General features: G+C 42.3%; 1 protein-coding gene across 1 annotated transcript in view; it reads right to left on the bottom strand.

The window, feature by feature from the left end:
* The window catches only part of Fras1 (Fraser extracellular matrix complex subunit 1), a 471,233-nt gene that overhangs the window by 23,592 nt on the left and 431,965 nt on the right, over positions 1-15,676 (bottom strand). Inside the window, exons 46-53 of the mRNA XM_023703303.1 lie at positions 13,277-13,433; positions 11,866-11,931; positions 11,061-11,261; positions 9,469-9,656; positions 7,820-8,095; positions 4,987-5,219; positions 2,951-3,111; positions 622-836 (exon numbers count right to left, since the gene is read on the bottom strand). Of these exons, the coding sequence (XP_023559071.1) occupies positions 622-836; positions 2,951-3,111; positions 4,987-5,219; positions 7,820-8,095; positions 9,469-9,656; positions 11,061-11,261; positions 11,866-11,931; positions 13,277-13,433 (1,497 nt within the window). The remainder of the gene's footprint in view (positions 1-621; positions 837-2,950; positions 3,112-4,986; positions 5,220-7,819; positions 8,096-9,468; positions 9,657-11,060; positions 11,262-11,865; positions 11,932-13,276; positions 13,434-15,676) is intronic.

The following is a 15,676-nucleotide window of genomic DNA, read 5'->3' as shown; positions in this document are numbered from 1 at the left end:
AATTTAAAATGAAGCCCATTTAAGTAATTTTTGGCTGACTGAGATAAGTAAGCTCCAAATGGGAAGGGCCCTGCTTTAGAATTAATCTTGCCAAGAGGATGGATAGGTCCAGTCTAACGGTGTATGTCTGTTTTTCCAGGGGTTGCCAGTTCAAAATGGACATGAAATCAAGTGTTCTCAACAATGATCTCTTGTCTCAGTAACAGGACCCTCCTTGTCTCCTCAATGGCAGGTCACACATGCTAATCTGACTCATTTTCCTAAGTGAGGAGAACACAGCTATGTGGCAATAACCTACTATAATATATAAATCTTGTCAGTTTTTCAAAACACACACAAAAGGAAAATATACATACCAAGAAAAGTAAATATTAAGTAACATAATAAATTACTGTCAGTATCAGACAGTAATTTTTTTGCACATTAGCTTGATTTAGAGAACCTTGGGGACTGTCTCTGTCCACAGTACTGAGAGATCCTGCTTGAGGGATTTATAGAGAAGACTTCCTCAGCTGGATGGCCCTGTTCTGGATGCAAAGTGCTAATCAAAGAGCTTCAGGAAGAAATAGCGCCGGGGTGGCACCCGGTGCACAGCCCAGGGACGAGCCCCAGCGCACCCACCTGGAAGTCCGCAGTTACTGAGCCTCCGCACACATCGATGAGCTCGGTCATGTCGTAGTAGGCATCAAAGGTCCACACGCAGCTCTTGAGGTTCAGGTGTTTGTAGAGCTGGATGGTCTTCAGCTCTCGCACACGCGGGTCAAACTGGAAGGGACGGTCATAGCCAGGACCCAGGGCAGTGCTGTCATAGACCACATCATCCAGGAACCCTGCCTCTGCCCAGGAGGGAAAAAGCAGGAATGGAGACCCAGCCTATGGATGCCTGGATGCCAGGTTGGGGGGAGGGACTACCCTTTCAATATGGAGAGAGCTTTCCATACACCTGAGACTATGGACCAGGTGCCTATGACTCACCCTGCACAGGGAAAATGCAAAGGAGCTGCAAAGAGAGCTACCTGGGGCTGTGTGTCAATGGGGGCTCTGGTGGGAAGAGAGGGTGACTGAACGATAGTATCAACAAAGACGGCAGAAGCAGGAGGAAAACACACTGCGTCTTCACCTGTGCATGTGTGAGTGTGGCTCTGTGCACGACAATCAGTCTTGAGGAAATGAACTTAACTGCATAGACCATTCACTTGTGAATTATCATTTTTTAGAACAATTTTCAAAAAGCGGATTTTCTGAAAAGCCAACAAGTCAACATCTGACTGTCTCCCCTCTTTCTTCCTAGGAGTTCAGATTCCTGAACTCTTGGGGAAAAAAAGTCTTAATGAGTAAATAGCGCACTAATGATGCGTAACTAAATCTCACCTGCTACAGGCAAAAATCACTGGCTCAAACGCTGCCAAGCAAGTGACCTGTTCTAAATTAAAGAGGACCTTTATGCAGTAGAGAGCTGAATACCGATGCAGTTTTATAGTATCAGGAATAAAACTTCATAGTTCTAAAAGTGCTGGCAGGGCTGGCCAGATAGCTCAGTGGATTAAATTGTCTGCTTAGGCAGATGCAGGGACCAGGGTTTGATCCCCTGCGTGCTGTGCTGGCCCCGCCCCTGGGAGCACACTGAGACAGCAATTGAGATTGGGCATGGGGACACATGCCTGTAATCCCAGCACTTGGGAGGCTGAAAACAGGAGGATCACTACGAGTCCGATCTGTGTAGTGAGACCCTGTACTAAATACATAAAAAATAATAAACAAAAGTGTTGGCAATATTTTGGAAGAATTAATGCATTTCTTAGAATGCTTTAAAAAAAAAAGAATGCTTGACATCAGCAACCAGTTTCTTATCCCATAAAGACTAGCCAATCAGTTGACCTTGTCGAATTGACTGCTTACACATAGAGAGAGGGGCAAAGTTCCACTTTTGGCACAAACCATGTTTCGCCCACCAGCTGTATATGTGCCAATTAAATTTCTGTGTGTAGCTCAGTGAGTTAAGAATAATTGGCATTCAACTAATTCTGCAGTATGAAGATCTTCCCTATCAAAATGATGTCTAATGAATATGAAAGAGCGTGTGCATGCATTTGCCTTCAAAAACACTGTTAAATGATTCATCAGTTGTGAAGGGAGGAGATACGCAGTTACTGTGCACTTGCTAAGGCAAATGGGAAGGGACAGGATTCTTTGTAAAGTAAAACGTCTGCTGTGGGGGCCGTGGAGATGCTCTGCCCAGTTGTCACCTTCAGGTGACATCTGCTGCATGTGGCCCAGCCCCAGGTCATGCCATTTGGGGATAGCCTGCATCCAGTGACTGAGTCAGGGCCTGTGAAGGTCTGGCTCTCTGGACTGGAAGGAGGATGAATCTCACTGGAGTTTTTCACTTTTGGCTGCAGTGTAGTTGGACTTCTCCCTCTGCCCAGTCCTGCTTCCTTTCCTTTCCTTTAATAAGTATTGATTCATGAAAACATTTGCACTCCAAATCTCCATTTCAGCTCCTGCTTCCAGAGAATCTACAGAACATCTGCACATTAGGTTCTCTTTTAGGGGACAGATCCAAAAATGTTCTCTATAGGGAAAGGAAGGAACTAAAATGTACTGAGGTGGGAGTGTGAAGCACGCCAGTGAATTGAATGCTCACCTCAATTAGTAGCACTGGTTATCCTCATCTGAGCGGAGCTCAGACAGGTCAAGCTATTTTTGTTTGGTTATATAGGTAGTGAAATAAGGACTGAAATATGAGTTAGGTTCCAAAGTCCTTGTTCTCTCTTATTATAGGCTTCATTGCGTGAGATGCTTATATTTGGATGCTCGCTTAGAAGGAAAAGCTGACATGCAGATTCTGAGGATCACAAAACACCAAAAGTAGTGCTCTGTCCACTGAGCCACAACCCCAGGTACTGCACAGGGCTGGCACGCAAAAACCAGGACAGAAGGCATCCCTCACCTGAGATGCCTCTCAGGTCGCGGGTGGTGACGAGATTGGAGCAGACGTGCTGGTGTCTGTAGATGGACTCAGATAACAGGAAATGCAAGTTGTGCAGCGGCATGGTGGAGACAAGCGGCAGCATCCCGTCCTGGTGTGGGATCTGCACTGAGATGTGGATCCTGTGGGAGAGAAGGCACGGGTGAGCGTTCCGCTGCGTGCTGTCGCTGGTACCAGCATGCATTTTCTTCTCATCACAAATTTGTCTTCCCCAATGAACTCAGCAGTCTTTCCTCCCCGGAAGCTTGCCAGGGAAGATTTCTATCAGAACAGGAAGGTGGAGATGGACAACAAGGTTGTTTTTCTCAGAGCTTCTCCACACTCAAGAATGACAGCAATCAGGAATCACAGATTTTTGGTTTTTTCCTACATAAGAAAAGATAACATCACAACTACAAACTATTCTTAAGCTTCCTTTTGCTTTAAATGGAAGCTTTGTATCTATTGAAAGCAACAGCTGAGTGGCTGGAAAGGGCGCTGCCCCCGGCTCTGTCTCTGTGAATAACTGTGGAAGTGGGGGATGGTTGCAACAAACAGTTTTAAAGCATTTGTTTGAGTCAAACAGATAGCATTGAGTTCTTAAACTCTCTGGGCTGTTTTCTGTCAGGCTAAATAGCTTAGAAATGACAATATCCCCCTGTTCATACTGTGTCTCCCCAACTACAAAAGCCACCTAACTCGTCCCTGGAAGTCCCATGAACACCTCACCTGCGGCAGCCCTCACTGCCCTCAATCAGCATTGCCCATGATTTACATCCCTTAGTGGTTTGGTCGCCTTCCGACCAGGCTATCTGTAACTTATTTATATTGGCTGCTATTTCTTGTATGTTTTAAGACTGCTTATCTTGGCTCCGCACCATGGACAAGGGCCACTTCCTTCATTTCTTCTGTTTATCCAGTGCATGTAGTATACGATTCTAAATAAAATATGAGCTTAATAAATACCAGTTAAGACTGCAATACAACAGTACTGTTGTTATAAGCTGCATTTGTTTCCACTGTGCAACTTTAAATGCTCAGTGTGCTCATGGAGGGTGTGTTTTGAGTTTATTTAGTTTGTCTCTGTAAATAAAGAGGCACATTTTAAAGAGGAACCAGAACTTGGGAAAGAAAGAAAGAAAGCAGATGTCCTTTTTCTAGTAAGGGGTCCATTGTGGCCTGAGTACTTATGTTATCGTTCTTTAACAGAAAGAAATTTGAAAAAAAAATTATTTGTGCATTCTTGGGCCCACATTCAAACCCAGTCCCCCCCACCCCACACATAGGAATCCATTTCTCTGAACCTATTTCTCTGAAGTTACAAATTTCAATTCCACGAGGTTTAATGAATATGTATGGAATGCATGAATTTTCTTCTGCTACGCAAAAAGGAAATTATCTGTCTCCTATCAAAATCATGGCAACACAGGAAAAAATAAATCTAGTAACTGATAGTTTCGATGGGGTTATTGTTCACTTGTTCTAGCAAGTGTCTCTTAGGTACCAAGAAGTACTGAGTTGTGTGGAAGATGTAGAATAATCCTGGTGTCTGCCCTTATGGTTCTCCCATCCATACTGTGGGTAGAATGAACAAGGACAATGCTCTGAGAGGGGACCAGAAGGGGCTTGAGGAGCCTCTACGATGAACCGGAGGGAGAAGGTGGTAAAAACATTCTTGCAGAGATGCCATGAGCTAGGTATTGTAAGACAACATGATTTGACTACAGCAAACAGAGGAGGGTGGTAAAGAACTAGATTTAAGAGTAAAATGTGTATATCCTACAAGCATTTGTTATCCTTGGGAACTTACACGTGATTCCCTGGGGGTGGACTGGCAGGAGAAAATAGTAAGGTCAGAGAAATGAGGCTAGGAAGATAGATGGCTTGGACCTTGAGTGGCCCTTCAAGGAACACTTTGTTCTAAAGCATTATATTACCACTGCTTTATTTTGCAGAGTCCTCACTCGCTAGGCTGCCCTACCTAGAAAACTAGTTACAGAAAGAGCCACCTGCCCAACCTGTTTGGATGCTCCTTGTGCTTGACGTCCAGGTATTTCAAGGTTGCGATGAAGGACTGTGCCTGGAAGCCTCTTGATGTCCCGGCCACCACTGGGGTGTGGCAGATAGCACTATCTGTCCCGATGGTAACAATGTTGCTCCTTAAGGGGGTCCCCACATGGCCAACCTTATCCACAGCCTTTGCCACGCAGCGCACATGAAACCGCCGGCTGAAGTAAATGCTATCCAGGACCTACAGGAAGAATATAAAGCACCTCAGATCCACATATACCACACAAATAGGACCACAGGGTGTTATGACACAGCCAGCTACCAGTACAAAGTCATCTGTGAAAGTCATCCCACCGCTGACTTATCCGTCTCTTTGTTCATTCATCACATAATCACTGACTTTCCACAATGACCCAGGAACAAGCGTGAGGGAGTGCTTGGAGCTGAAAGGGTAAAACAGAACGTGAGCGAGTAGACAGACATGCAGCAAGGGCCCGAAGAAGGCTGGTGCCTGGTAAGATGCCTGGTAAGAGTACTTTGCTCTCTCTTCTGGGTTTGGCATAAGGACTGCTCCGCTGTCTTTCAGAATGTCCAGCAGGACTGGTTGGCCTCCAAACCACTGTTGCTGAGTGTTCGAAGGAAACTGGGTAAGGCCCAGACATCAATTCTTTAATTAAGCTGTCTTCCAGCAAAAGCCTCCAGGCCTTTTACTAATGATCCCCACAGTATGGAATTGGCTTTTCAGGAATGGGCAGGAGCAGAAGTGATCATCTGGTCCCTAACGTTATGAGCTCAGACTCTCCATGCATAGTGGAAGCCCCCCTGGAAGGAAACACGGGCTCTTTTCTTCTTATCCAACCAACAAGCAGCTGCACCCCAGTGCTCTCAGTGCTGACCCAGGTGGGGTGCAGATCTGAGCTTTTAGCTCCCGGCCTCCTCCATAGTGTTGGCCTTTAAGTGCAGCAGGTAAGGCAGCATGTCTGTGCTCCGCAACAGTGACACCTGGGTCTTGAGGAGGGGCTTCTCCCCGGGAGTGCTGATTTCTTTCTTTCCTGCTGATCTCCCCCTTCTAAGTCCTAGTAACACGCAGACTTGAAGCTCTGTGCCTTGCCTGTCCTCTGACGCCTCCAGCCTTTCCACACCTTCCTCACACTTCCAGGCACACAGAAAGGGGAAGTTGGCCTGATAATTCAATCTGTGCAGAGGCAGTGGAGGCTGCCAAGGCTCCTGGGGTTATGCTTGCACACAGAGGGAAGCATATAAGAAAAATTAATTAGTAGTTCTGCGTGCCTTAGACCTCCCACAAAGCAAATATACAAATGTGTAAGATCTTCCCGTGAAAATAATTTTCGCCAAAGTCTATTAAAAATTAAAGAACATTTGCTCATTAAAATTTTAAAATTAGCTGTCAACTCCTTTCTTTTTTTCTTTCTCTTTTTTTCTCCCTTCCTTCCTTCCTTCCTTCCTTCCTTCCTTCCTTCCTTCCTTCCTTCCTTCCTTCATTTTTTTGTAAGTAAGGGGTCTGGGGCATCTTACAAAAGTACAGAGAGCATAATGGTATTAAATAAATCACTGAATAAAGTTAAAGCAAAAGAAACTGGGTTAAAGGTATTAGCTACCAATATTCCTGCAAGAAGAAAAACTTTAGTCACAGAATCATAAATTTGGGACCTGTACAAATATATATTTGGCTCAAATACACAAATATGATTTTGTTGGACAGAGAATTAGGCAATTATGAAACAAGCTGTTAAGCCTTGCCATTTTAATTTGTCAATCATAGAGAAAATGATTTAAATTTGAGCTGGGTTATACTGCAAAAGAATGGCTTTTCTAGCTTTCTGAATAAGCTCTCCCAACGTCAACAGAGCCGAATGGCCCTGCTCTGTCTCTCTCTCTACCTCCTGTCTCTAATAGCTTTCCCCTGCTATTACCCCATTCAACTTAACATGCTAAGAACAAACTGGATTGAACAGGAAAATCTAGTGAAACTCAGTCTGAAAGAAATCTCAGACTTCCCAAACTAGTTTGTAAACTACTTTCAGCCACGAGTCATTGAGTGATTACTGTCTCCCAGATGCTGAGCTGAGCTTGAATCTCAGTGGCCTTCACGTCGCTTCTGGAAGAGATGGACGTGCTGTGAGTAGGATGAGGCAGCGCTGCCTCCTGCAGCCGGGAGAGCTTGCTGTTCTTGGCTTCTCAATGGCGCGAGGGAGCGGGGGCAGTCTGGTGTCCAAGGTCAACGCCAGCATTTCATATCCTCCCACAGCACTTGGCAAGCTGTTGGCCGCTCAGTGGCCATTCCATCCTTTCCTTTAAAAACTGGTCCCTACTCTGCACCATCAATATGCTGGTCACTTTGGGATATAAAAATGTAAAATCTTAATCCGTGTCCTTAAATGGGTTTCTATCTGAATTCGTATTGAGTGATTAAAAACATGTGGCAAGGACAGTGATCACTCACTGGCACCTACCTGGAGCCTTGCACTTACTTTATCACTTGGAGGTCACACTTGCCAGTGACGGCCCAGTGGCCAGGGCGGGGAATACTGTTTTGTTGATCAGGAGATTGAGACAGGGGTCAAGTAACCTTTCACATCATGTAGCTTGAAATAGGCAGTATCAGGATTTGTATAACAGTCTTTGACTCATGCCTTAGCTCTCTATTGTATTACCTTTCCATATATATAAGAACAATAATAATTTTAAAATCCCCAGTGTATATCCCTGTTGTTTTACTCCAGATGGCACAGGGGGACCTTAAGGATTTTGATGGAGTTGGAGAAACAAAGAACTAGGCCCATTCCCTCTCTTCTCAGCGTGGCCCAGGCCCAGGCCTACCATGTGGTTGACGCTGGTGAATGGTGTGCTGTCGGTGACGGTCTCAAAGGGTGAGCGGGCCCCGTTGCCATCAGTGGGGGCGGCTACCTCCCAGCTGAACTGCACAGACGTCTGGTTGATGCCAGCCTCACTGCAGTGCTCCTTCATGATGGCAAACCTGGGGAAGTGTGGGTCGCAGGGAGTAACACAGACCAGAGGGTAACCTGGAGACGGGGCTTTCTTGGCTCCTTCCTTGGTAGCCTCCTCCACATGATCATAGTCAGCAAGTGTGACAACCTGAGAAAGAGCAGCGCAGCTTCAGGCTAAGCTGGGTCTCAGCAGGAATGAAAACAAAGGCTCTTTCGCTCCCAGTCCTCCCACTTCCAGGGACTCTGCTAAACATCTGCTAAACCGCATCAGCAGGTTTGACAATCCCTTGCCGGCCATACACAAAAGATACTGTAGCTCTTTGATAATGGGGGAATCCTCCTAGTGTCGGGGATGAGAGCTTTCCTAGCTTACCATCCCAAGCCCAAGTCATGGCCCTGTCACTTCTGTTCCTGTCCACTGGAACCGAAAGGTGTATCATGAAAAGCAGTTGCTAGTTTAGCTTACATGGAATTGCTAATTGGTGTGTAGTAGCACACTAGGCAAACAAGAGTACATACAGATAGAATACTTCTTCTATGGTCAAACAAGACACACATTTTGAAATAATCTTGCTTTTTTTTTTTAGAATAGCAGAGACCAGTAACAGGAAGTTAGGATGCTTGTTCTGTCTTCCCAGTATGGCGTAAGTGCTTTTTGCCACCTTCAGATATTTTCCTCCTAATTGTAAAGTCAGCATATTCATTCTTTTTCCAAAAAATATTTATTTCTTTATTTATTTGGTACAGGTATTTATCTGAACCTATGCAGTTCAGACTCATAGTGATTCTCCTGTCTCAGCCTCCCCATTGCTGGGATTATAGGCATGTGCCACTACACTTGGTTTCAGGAAGGCACAGTGTGACCAGGGTTTTGTTTTGACATGGCATGCAGTACCAAAGATTGAACTTGGGTCCTTGCACTTGCCAGGCAGGTGCTTAGACCACTAAGCTATCTCCCTAGGCCAGCTGGGAGTTCATTCTATTACTCCCAAACTGGGAAATGCAACTGTGTTTCTGCATTTCCTTAAGCCTGTATGCTCAGCATGTAAGAGGACAGACATAAGATAGTTTTACTTTCTTATTCTTCAATGTCTCACCAAAGCAGTGACAAGATAATTATATGATACTTCCTATCTCTGTTAGACTAAGGAACTGACATGGTTTGGCTTTACTCTCATTTCAGAACAAGGTTTCTGCCCATGGTACTACTGACTTCTTCTGTTGTTGGGGGCTGACATATGCATTGCAGGGTTTAGCAGCATCCTTGGCTTCTACTCAATGGATGATCATAGCATTCAGTGTGATGGTTAGAATGACTGAAAATGTTTCCAGATATTGCTGGCTATCCTCTGAAAGGGGAAAGTGGGACAGGCAAGATTGTCTTGGCCAAGAACCACTGGGTAGGAACACTGAAGAAGTAGAACATTAGCAATAGCTCAAGACTAGTCAACCAATGAAGAAGTCCCACTCTTCCCCAGCTCCCATCCTCCATTCACTGGGACTTTGGGTCACACAACTCACAATGGGTGGTGCTGGCAGGATGAGACTCCCTGCTGCCTCCTGGTCTAGAATTGTCACTGTGGCAGTTGTCACATCCCCAAGAACTGCCTCCACTGGGTCATCAGGGCCAAGAACAAGAGAGAAAGATTCGTGCCATTCCCGGTCTTCATTGGACAGGATCTCAACTTTAAAATATATATGGTCCACACCTTTGGCAAAGACAGAACAAAGCCTCATTAGGGGACTTCCCAAGAGAGCACACGTTGGCACTGCAGACATGTCAAAATATGTCTCCTCCTTTTACAGGTCTTCTATAAATGCTAATCATTTTTGCCATATCTCAAGTGAGGAATCTGTTTTACAGAGAAAATTTTACCTGTGGTAGAGGCTCAGTAGTGCTGACTTAATATTGAGCACCATATGAGAATTAATAGCCCCTGCCTGACACTAGCTGGCAGTAATAAAAATCTATGATCCAGAATGTACTTTCTCCTGGTTACAAGTTTCTTTGCTTAATTTTTCTTTCTCTCTTACAGTTATGCACGAGTTCCTGGATAGTTGTGAAGGCCTGCATACTCAGATACCCTTCAAAGCAATAGCTCAAGGCTACTTAACCAGTGGTTGAAAAGAGAAAGGTGTAAGGTTTAGAAACTCCCTCCTTTGATGTAAAGCAATTTTCTGAGGGTGGAAACATTCCTGTCAGTAGCAAATATCCTTTTTTCTCTTCTCTAGAAACCTGTGCTAGGTTGCTTCTAGACTTAGCTTTTCCTCAGATTCTCAAGGAGAAAAGGAAAAACTCAAGACCCAGGTAAAAGAGTCTTCCTGCAGAAACAAAAGAAGGCCGTTACTTTTTCATGAACTGGACACATGTGGAATGGAGTCAAAAGCCCTGTGTAGGGACACCTAGGGTCAGCCTCCTTAATTTCTGATTTACTTGACAAAATATTCCTGAAAAGTACTAAACACCATTGTTCACTGCTGGTTACATAAAAAATGGTGCCAGGATCTATATCAGGCTTTTCACTGTTCCAGAAAGTTCTACGATCAGTCCTAATGTACCCTCCATCACATTGAAAGAACAGTGAAATGGTCAGGTGTGATCTGATTCACATTTTTCTCTCTTCTCTGATTTGTCTCCATATTTCTCTCTGGGATAAATCTTTCTTGGAAAGTCTATAGCAGAGTATCTTGTTTCCTAGTAGATGTGAAATCACTTGAACACAGGATTATGCCTATCGGAGTGTGTTAAGCCCAAGGGAGCCAATACAGGGCTTTGTACCAATGTTTGTTGAATAATGTGTATATGTTTCTGAACCAAATACTCATGTCAATTCAACCAAATCAGTAGGTAACAAAACATCCTTTTAAATAAATCAAAATGCCCAACATGTTCTGACATTAGGGACTTATTTTTTTCCATGCCATTTTCCATAAATTAAAAAAAAAATACCTGTCATCTCAAATGTGTACTCAATAAATATTTTATATTATATTATTAAAACTACTTTTTCCCCCTTTTCCCTCTTTGTTTCTATGCTTTCTCCTTTCTTCAAATACAAGATATCAATACCTCAACTGAGAGAAGGCACAGTTTGGAACTGGCATTCAATTACCAGGATTGAATTTCAAGACTCGGCTCTTCGGGTAATAATCCACACCAGACTGGGCAGATCCATCCCGTGTGCTACAGCGGACTTTGGAGGTCCTGTTCTGATCCCCTCTGCGGATCACCTTGATGCTCAGAATTGCAATGGCATCTGGCCCTGCAGGCTCCCGGACTTGGTATGCAGCTTCTTCAAACTCGATGGTGGGGGCTGAGGAAAAACAGTTAAGAAAAGAAAAGCAAGTGTTAGCAGCATGAAGGATCCACAGCCCCATGAAGCAAGTCCCAGAAGCAAGAAGGAACTGGTCATATTAGTTAATAATACCAGGTGATGTGACTTGCAGTCGTAACAACCAATTGATAGCTACTTTTAAGCAACACTTTGGAAAAAACTCATTTGTGGTCCTGTAGGATTTATTTCTCATGTTTCTTATTAAAAACAACATAATGAGGGAAATATTTAGAGATTTTGAAATACATGACCACATTTCCATCTTGGCATTTCATGTAGCTCACTAAATGTTTTGAACTCTTCATAGTTTATTGAGGGGCTGAGACATAGGTCCCTGATAAAAATCTATTGACTGATTATGAGTTGACTTTATATTTATGAATTTCTAACGTCGGTAATTTATCTTATTTATATACAGCTTGAGTTGACCAAATCTATCTTTCATTTGTGAGCTTTGAACACCCATTCCCAGAGTTCCCACCTCCTCAACCTTAAGCTTCTCTTAATTTTTTGCATATTATTTAGTTAAGTATGGTTAGTTTGAGCACCTGGATAAATAACACAGGTGCACAAGACATCCTACCTGTCTGATTTGAGGCACTACTGTCATTGTTAGAAATGACTAGTAATGCTTTTTGCTGGTTTTTACCTAAATTTTTCAAATTATGACTTTTCATGAGGAAGGGTATGATGGGGTGGTAGTAGAGAGAGATTGAAAGATGATAAAACTGAGAACAATTATAAATTTCATCATATTTTTAGTATCACAGAGCACTACAGAAATTTCTCATCTCTCTCTCTCTCATACACACACACACACACACACACACACACAGAAAATCAAGTCTTTCTAACTATAAAAGATAAGCCTCATTTAAGATTTCAGTTTCCCTTACTAATGCTTCCCCACTCCCCAGGGACTGAACTCAGGACGTTGTGCCTGTTAGATAGATGCTTAAGCTGCTGAGCTATCTCCCTGGCCCCTTATTAATGTTCTTTGAAGCATCTGAAGCTTGGAGCAATGGGGATTGATAACTTTTTGAGCCCCAATCACTGGGTCTTCTAGGTGCCTGGGAGAGACTTATTTTGGGATTTGAATCTAAGTCTACTTATACAAAGTACTAATTCAACCTCAAGGCTGAACTGTAAATTCTATGCAATTTTCAAACAGTTCTTGACTTTTTATTAGGAACCCAAGAGTCTCACCAGTTCTTAAGGTGATTAAGAGTGCAGATTCTAGAACTAGATAAAAATAAGCTTCCCATCCAGTTTTGCTGTGTAACTAAGAGTACAAATTATATAGCTTTGTTAAGATTCCATTTCTTCACCTCTAATATAGGGATAACTATACCTATCGCAAAGGATTACTGTCATGTTGAAGTAAGATAATACACTGAGGATGTACAATAAATATTTGAAGAAAATCAGCAACTATTATTCATAACAGTATTACATATTCACCCTTTAAGATTTCTATTTTAGTAAAACAATGATGGCTCAGTTTGAAACAGGTTTGGTTTTGCCTGGAACCCGGGTCACTATTTGCAAACAACTATGAAACTTAGGATTTCTTTTTAGGTTAGTAGGTCAAATCAATTATAAGAAAACTGAGGAATTATACTTTTCTAGGAAGAAATCAGGATTGTATTTCCAATTCTGCTTCAGTCCTTTCTGATCCTGCAATATCTTACACAGTTTCTATTCTGTCCATCTTAACATTTCTGTCCCAGCTTTAACCATCCTGGTTCCTGATATGTTGGCAGTATGGTGGGAAACAATGACACTAAAAGTACTTATGAACTCACTAGAGTGCTGCACATGGTGATCACTTGCTGTAAACATTTTCTATAAGTATTTAGAGATTATTAATAATCACGTTGATAACACTTTCATTTTCAAAACAGTAATTATTACATTACTAGTAAAATATCAGCTCCTATCCCACCAACCTAAGGCTACAAAAAAGCATTAGTAAAGGCAACTGTTTTGGTTACCATCTTCATCATTGGATATGGTGACGGTGGCCAGGCTATTCTTTCCAACTCTTGCTCCACTCCAGTGGTTTCCACGAGGGTGGCCAAGGTGGATCCTGAACTGCTCCTCAGGCTCAAACATAGAGTCGTCATGGACATAGACAGTGCAGTTCTTCACCTAGAGTCAATGGCACAAGGGAGACTCTTTGAAGCAAGAGGTCAGCAACTTGCTTGAATTCACTACAAAGTTACTTTTCTTCTTTGCAGCAACCAAAGAACTAACATAAATCTGAAAGAGCCAAGCCAGTTCTATTCACAAAAGAAAACGTTTAACCATCTATGTCAGGCATGGGGATGGAGCACACCTATGATCCCAGGACTCAGAAGTCTACAGTGGGAAGGCTGCTGTGAGACCTATGTAAACCTGGACTGCAAAGAGAGACCTTGTTTAAAAAATAAAACAAAAAACAAAACAAAAAACCCCCCTAAAATCTAATGGTTCATGTTTGAATAGGATCTACCTAGATGACAAGAGTTAGACTGTAAGAATATTCCAAATCATTTTGAATTATTAATGATTAGTTATGAAAAACAAAATCAGTAGAAACCAAGTAACCCACTAGAATCTCCTGCAGAGGACCTGTGTGCTTTCCCATGCATTACCAGCTCTGCAGGACACCTTTGCCCACACTGCAAAGGTAGGTTTCAAATGACAGAGTTCAGTGTGTGCTAGACTTCCTGGACAGCTGGGGAACATTGCTTTTGATTTGTAAACATTGAATTAATTTCATAAGGAACAGAGAAAGCCTTTGAGTTTTGTGTCAGATACTTTTTCATGATAAAAAAAAATCTCTCAAATCTGCTGCCAAATAGAATCTCATCTGAAAACTGCTGAGGACTAAAAGCCTGAGAACACAACCCAAATCCCTATTTGTTGGAAAGAAATTGAGTGTTTTGCAAACCAAGGATTCTCTACTGAGGGTTGTATTTTAAGAAGAGGCAAGATGGAGTCAAAATATTTTAGATACACAGCAGTCTCAATAGTAGAGTTGTGTGATAGGGAGTGGGATATTTTTAGTTGCAGCAATTTAAATCCACTATGCTACTCTACTGAAGGGATACGTGGGCAGAAAGAAGCACTACATGTGTGCTTCCTAAGTCATTCTAAATAGCAAGCAGACTTCACAGTGAATATTTAGATTTATCTTGCTGCCCTATTTTTGAGTCCTTGAAGAATCTTCTCTTTTTTCTTACAACATCTTTTCAATAACAAGAATTCTTTATGGAATGCATGAATTTAGTCAGAACTCTTGAGATTCTTTTTTTTTTTTAATTTTTTTTTAAGATCTATTAGTAATTAATAAGTTTCAAAGACATGCTTAGCAAAGGGCCGGCCAATCAGCTCAGCAGATTAAAGCACCTGCATGCAGGTGCAGGGGACAGGGGATTCGACCCTTGGGCCTGCCATGCCAGCCCTGCCCCTGAGGCACACAGAGATAGGGATTGAGACTGGGCGTGGTGGCACACGCCTGTAATCTCAGCACTTGGGAGACTGTGAACGGGAGAATCACTATGAGTCTGATCTAGTAGTGAGACCCTGAATACCCTGTAGACCATTCCCTAAAATACAGGAAAAAGAAAAAAAAAGAAGACATGCTTAGCAAACCAAAGAAAATGGAGATTTCAAATTGTGCTCACAAATAATGATAGATTTTCATGTGGGTAACATAAACTTATAGACTGGTAAGCTATATTTTCTATTTTTGATAAAAACTATTTCTTAATAGGAAGAGAATCCTCTTTCAAACTAAAAACAAATATAGACATGCAGACACAAAACTAAAGACTATACCTGTACTACTTGTATGGTTTTTAACATGTTCCAGCCTGCCACTAGTAAAATCTCAATAAAATATATTAATAGGGCAGCCTCTGTTAGCCATGACGCATGAGAGTGCCAAAGACTCTCATGAGAGTCTATGATGATAGAATGCTATCATTCTTTTTTAAAGAGAAAAAAAAAAAAGACACAGAATTTCCAAAGATAGGAAATCAACAATGGTTATTGTACTGCACATTGTCATCTTCAAAATAATTGCTCTGGATCACCAGATAGAAGTATGCAAAACTGATTGAACAATATAAGAACTGTTCCTTTCAATGATTAGAAATTAGCAATACAATTATCTTAGCCATCTTCTGTATATGTATATATTTTCCTTCCTTCTTTTCTCCTTTTCTCCATCCCAGTTGTTCTTTCCTTTTGAGTATTATTTTCAGTAATAAAAATGAACAAAGGGCAAATTTGTAGTGCTCTGTAATGGGTAAGGTCAAAATGTTAAGCTTCTCAAATGCCCATTAAGGGAAAAAACTTTGATAAATCTGTGTTAAAACTGAAGGCTTTTGTTCAAATAAGACCAT

Source organism: Octodon degus, unplaced genomic scaffold (genome assembly GCF_000260255.1).
Source record: "Octodon degus isolate 3935 unplaced genomic scaffold, OctDeg1.0 scaffold00168, whole genome shotgun sequence".
In the NCBI taxonomy this organism is placed as follows: Eukaryota; Metazoa; Chordata; class Mammalia; order Rodentia; family Octodontidae; genus Octodon; species Octodon degus.
The sequence above is the reverse complement of the archived record's forward strand: the minus strand, read 5'-3'. Positions and strand labels throughout refer to the sequence as shown.